At 45.0% G+C, this 5373-nt stretch overlaps 1 protein-coding gene across 1 annotated transcript; it reads left to right on the top strand.

Annotated features, from left to right (window-relative positions):
• Nucleotides 1-4210: 4210 nt before the first annotated feature.
• On the top strand, nucleotides 4211-5373 carry LOC118411838. The gene is made up of 4 exons (XM_035814326.1): nucleotides 4211-4307; nucleotides 4512-4765; nucleotides 5133-5270; nucleotides 5368-5373. The coding sequence occupies exons 1-4, from the start codon at nucleotides 4211-4213 to the stop codon at nucleotides 5371-5373; spliced, it is 495 nt and encodes a 164-aa protein (XP_035670219.1).

Genomic DNA, 5373 nt, shown 5'->3' with positions numbered 1-5373 from the left:
GCTTTCATACAGGACGGATCATCTTAAGATAGGTTAAAACAGGTTATTTTACATTGCCCATATACTCACAGCCATGAATGAACTGTCTACGGTTACAGTAATCATAATTTTCGTCAATGTAGACACAGTTATAAGGCCCCCAATACAGAGTTTTAAGGTGAAATTTCAAAGTCGAGGTCTAAACTTACCGTCGCACATTAAGTAAAAGAACGGTGTTTGATCATTTCTGTTCACAACTCACCAGAGGTTCACAATGATATTCGTACTTCTTATACGAGATTTTTTGTAACGGGAAATCTCCAGTTAGTACTTGATTACGAAATTTGACGCTAACAGTAATTTCATTTCCGCATAGATTTTGTCTCACTTGTTACACCTCTAATACCCGTTACTTCTTTTCTGCTTACCTATAGAGAACAGATTATCCTTATCTTCAATCGGGTCAGAAAAAAATAGATTTCAAACTGTCCATCAGTCATAGCCAATTTATCTACAACAATTTATGTATTATCTTCTGTACTTATAGTACTTAACATGTATTTGTCAATTGTTACTCTTACTAGCAACCATGCAAAAATATCTACGCCATTCCGCATTCGGGACGCATGCGGATGACGTCACAACACCTTCCGAAGTCAAGTGTGTGATTCTGGGACTGACTGAGGCAGGAAAGACCAGTCTGCTCAAATGTATGATGAAGGGTCAAGGTCACGTGGAGTCTGAAACTAACAGAACCATCGGTGTTGACGTCATCACTTACCATGACACCAAGAATAACGTCAAGTACGAGATGTACGACTTCGGAGGTCACCAGATCTACCACTACACGCACCGGTTCTTCCTGACACGTCAGGCCCTGCACATCCTCAATGTAGACCTGCCAGGATACAAGTCAGAAGAGTTCCAGGAACGAGTGGGAACGTGGCTAACATCCGTGACTTCCCACGTGTTCAACCCGGCTGTCCTTGTTGTAGGAACCAAAGTCGACCTGTTCCCGCCAGACAAGGCCGAGGAGATGATAGCAGCAGCTTGTCCTCCATCCAGAGAGACATCCAGGCCGCTGAGTGTAAAATACAAACCAAGCTGAACGAAGAGATCCAACTCTGTCAGAAAGCGGTGGATACAGCGAACGGTGGATCAAACCTGACTGGACATTTCTACGGTCTCACGAGAGGCGACATCTTGGCCAAGAAAGAGTCACTGGAGAAGTTACTTGACGGACGACCCAAAGGTCTGTTAAAGGTACAGGTTATCCCGGTCAGCAGCAAGACGTTCCAGGGTATCGAAGCTCTGTGCGACAAGATGGCAGAAATGGTGAAGGACGAGCGATTGTTCCCTGCTGCCCGCCAAGAGCTGCCGACTTCCTGGACGAAACTGTCAGAAAACATCAAGACTTCAGGACGGCCGTACCTTCATTTCAGGGTTTGTCAAGACGTCGGAGCAGCTGCAGGGATGAAGGAGTCCGACGTTCTGAACGCGCTCAGCTATCTGCACGTGACCGGACAGATCCTGTTCTACAACCACATCAGGGGGATGGAAGATCTCGTCTTCCCGGACCCAACCATCATCCTCACACTCTTCAAGCAGATCTTCAGGCATGACCTACCGGCATATCTGGACAGTATAGACGAATCTCTCTCTGAACACACAAAGGCGCAATTTGCTGAAGACAGGGCGTCCTTCGTAAAGACGGGCAGGGCAAGCGACAGTTTCATGAAGAACCTGCTTGGAGACAACATTGCCACCTTCAACAGTCTCCTTCCCCTGATGAAGCACTTCGGCCTGTGTTACTCAGGGTCGGTGATCTTTCCAACAGAGCTTCCTGCCGCCCAGCCTGACGAGGTGGCGCGCTGCTGGAAAAAGGCTGTTCCATTAGGCAGCAAGGATATCTCGGTTACTATAGAGTACAGCCAAGAGCCTCCTCTGGGTCTACCGGAAACCATGGTCTCCCGTATCCTGTCCATGGAGCAGACCACACGCCGTCTCCTCACCAAGGACACAGTTGTTGTTCATGTTGGAGATAACTCCGAAGACGTCATGTACCGCCATTTCCCTACAAGAGAAGAAATCCGGATCCGGGGAGAGCCGGAGAAGGCGTGGCGCCAGGCTCAGACGGTAGCGAAGGTGATGGAGGCCTGTTGGGACGAGTTTCCTGCCTTGTACTTCAGTAACAGTGTTGGAAGCGGAGAAACAACAAAGTCGCTCACTATAGAGGCTGTGAGGCGTCACGTGCCCGGTGACTTGTTGAGGATGTTTGAAGGAAACTGGGAACGGCCACTCGAGCTTCCTGACGTCAGAACTTTGGAGGAGGTCACTAACCAGCGCAAGTATTTTATTGGTAAGTTTTTAGTCGTAGTTACAAGTAAGGAAAGTAGGACATAGATATGCCAAAAATTAGTAACTCAAGCAACTGGATATAGTTTTGGAAACGGTCAGATGTTCCAGCTGCTATCCAACAGTTTTCGTCAGTGACACTGAAGAGATCTTGTTGGAGAGTGTTTATATATCCTAGCTGTAAATTGATATGTAAAAGAGATCTAGTTGAAGGTTTATCCTAACTCTATGGATCAATATGCAAAAATGGGTGAAAGACAACTTTTAAGGTCCAAAAGCTACAAAGGTAATACAAGTTAAGACTATGTTGATGCTGATGAGTTGATACACCATTTATGTCAAATTTGTTATGATTTTATCATCCAGTATCTATATATGTCCTACGTCGATAATGACCGCCGCGTGAGAAATGTGATTTAGCTCCTGTTGTTTGAATCATATCCAGTTGCTTGAGAAACGCCTTTTGGCGTATCTACCTGGATGTCTAACCTACATCGACGAAGGACATAGATAGATACTGGATAATAGAATCATAACACATTTGACATAAATGGTTCCTTAATCTTAACACCAACTTTCCATTTTATTTTACCATTCATAACCACATTGAAAAAATATACGTTTAACTCCAATACCTTTAACATAGAAATTATCTTATTGCATTTTACTGACGTTTAATTGACTTGATTATAACCTTTATTGGCAATTATGTACATGTTGACATATTTTCGTATATTCATAAAAAATTCATTCCCATTTTGCCCAGACAACCGGCTGTACCAGATCAGCAGGGCTGTTGGTGAGGAGTGGGAGCTGTGGACCCGGCTGGGACAGGATCTGGGGCTGAACAGGGCCGTGCTGGATAACATAGAGGTGAAGTACCGTTACGAGAATAAGCAGGTGGCGTTCCAGGTGCTGAAGGCGTGGCGCACCAAGACCCCCCACGGACCGCTCCACTACCTGCCACAGCTGGAGGAAACACTGCAGAACATGGGCAAACCAGACCTGGCTGCAGATGTACAGGGGGTGTATAAGGTGCGTTAGTGAAGTCTTATTAATCAAATATTTCTAAGTCAAAGCCAGTCAAACTGCAACAGATCACACTAAAAAAGATAAACTTTTCTTTGTTTGACTTTGTAAGAAAATTGCTGTTGAAACTTCTATGTAGACATTGCTGATTATCTATCAATACATGTCTACGCTATGCAAAGGTTGAGTGTATGAATGTATCAAACACAATTGTCATAACCGTTATATCCATATCAAACAGTAAACGTACCATCTGTTCTATCCAGGAATACCGTGATGCCTTGCCGTTACAAGAGGTCAGTCCTGAGATGACCGGAGACACGCAGTGGTGAGTAGCCATGGTCCCAGCCATAACCTCGTAGTTTTTAAGGCTATATTAAAAACCTACTATACTTTGTCAGGTAGGCATACAGGAATGACCAACAATTACCTACGTGTTTCTGTCTCCTCAGGTCCCTCCGCCTGCCAGGTGAAGGGAAGTACCTGTGCAGACGGACCGACCTGGGCGTGGTGACGCCCTACCCGCTGTGTCACACCTGTATGTTTGAACACCTGGCTACAATACCTGTGTTTATCTCCTCAGGTCCCTCCGCCTGCCAGGTGAAGGGAAGTACATGTGCAGACGGACCGATCTGGGCGTGGTGACGCCCTACCCGCTGTGTCACACCTGTATGTTTGAACACCTGGCTACAATACCTGTGTTTATCTCCTCAGGTCCCTCCGCCTGCCAGGTGAAGGGAAGTACCTGTGCAGACGGACCGACCTGGGCGTGGTGACACCCTACCCGCTGCATGTGACCTACAGGAGTGCGAACTGGTCCGACAACTGGCAGCAGGTGGGTGAATGGATGCCGGTGGGTCCGCTCTTCTCCATCCAGTGTGAGGACGTGGAGGGGCCGGTGGACATCTTACTGCCGCACGTACTGCACATTACAAACGATGCTGGTCAGTGCATAATTTAGAATGACTACTCTGGCCCACAACACTTCAAAGAACTTTATACCTATAGTTATGATAGTTATTCACCATTTCAATCCTGATTTCTTGTTTTCATTACATTTATCATGAATTTCTCATGTTTTCACCTTATCTTTACCAGGTTTTAACCGCAAATCTAAATAGCCTGACGTAATTTAAATCCCTTTTCAGAGACTGATCTAGCAGACATGCGCATTGTACATGTTGTCGACAGTGAAGCCCAGTTTCTACCCGTCTCTGAGATCACTTCGACCCACATCAGCACCAGATTTGAGAAGGGCAGCCTGTTTGGTCCTGTGATGAAGAAGATTGCCGCCAAGTTCTATCCAAGGAACGGTCTTTGTATTGTGTTTGGACCACGGAACGTCATGCCAGAATGTCAAATCCATGTCTACATTGCTTCCAACGCCAAACTAGCTCTTCAGGTGATTGATTCAGGTCTAATGGTTGAACTCATATTTTACACATCATGATCAAATACAGAAATTTGATTGACATATCATGGTGTGATGTGCAGTATGTAACTTCCTTGGAAAGGTACTGTAAACAACAAGATATGAAGTTTTGTCGTTTTCGAAGTTGCCTCAAATACAGACATTCAGGCCTTTGTCTTCGCATGATTTATTTATTTATTAATCTTTTAGGTATTCCCTACAGTTATACTGCGTGATGTGATTTAATTGCTCAGTATATCGTATCAGGTGTTTGCATCTTGAGCTGTATTATTCTCCGTCACTGAGCTTTGTCAAGGGATATTTTATACGCTAATATATCTTTTCCCTGTCTTTGAAGACTCTAAAAGATCAGGAAGCAGAAGATGACTACATCAGGTGGGATCACGACCAGTGTGTGCTACAGTCAGGAGAGACGTATCGTCTCGAGGTGTCCGTCAGAAACGGAGAGGACGTGACAATGCTTACAAATCCTGAGGTACTCACCAGTCTATTGATAATTTTATTTCATTTCCCACCTGTTCACCAAACTGCGTTGCATTGCTAATACTATGTAAATCTATATTAATGAACAGAGTTAA

This window comes from Branchiostoma floridae, chromosome 3 (genome assembly GCF_000003815.2).
Source record: "Branchiostoma floridae strain S238N-H82 chromosome 3, Bfl_VNyyK, whole genome shotgun sequence".
In the NCBI taxonomy this organism is placed as follows: domain Eukaryota; kingdom Metazoa; phylum Chordata; class Leptocardii; order Amphioxiformes; family Branchiostomatidae; genus Branchiostoma; species Branchiostoma floridae.
Note: the sequence above shows the minus strand (reverse complement) of the source record. Positions and strands in the feature narration are given on the sequence as shown.

Excerpts from the sequence above, each read along its gene's own strand:
- LOC118411838 (XM_035814326.1), top strand. The coding sequence starts at position 4,211 with ATGCCGGTGGGTCCGCTCTTCTCCATCCAGTGTGAGGACGTGGAGGGG. Across the intron at positions 4,308-4,511 it reads GCACATTACAAACGATGCTG|AGACTGATCTAGCAGACATG; the intron begins GTCAGTGCATAA and ends ATCCCTTTTCAG. Across the intron at positions 4,766-5,132 it reads ACGCCAAACTAGCTCTTCAG|ACTCTAAAAGATCAGGAAGC; the intron begins GTGATTGATTCA and ends CTGTCTTTGAAG.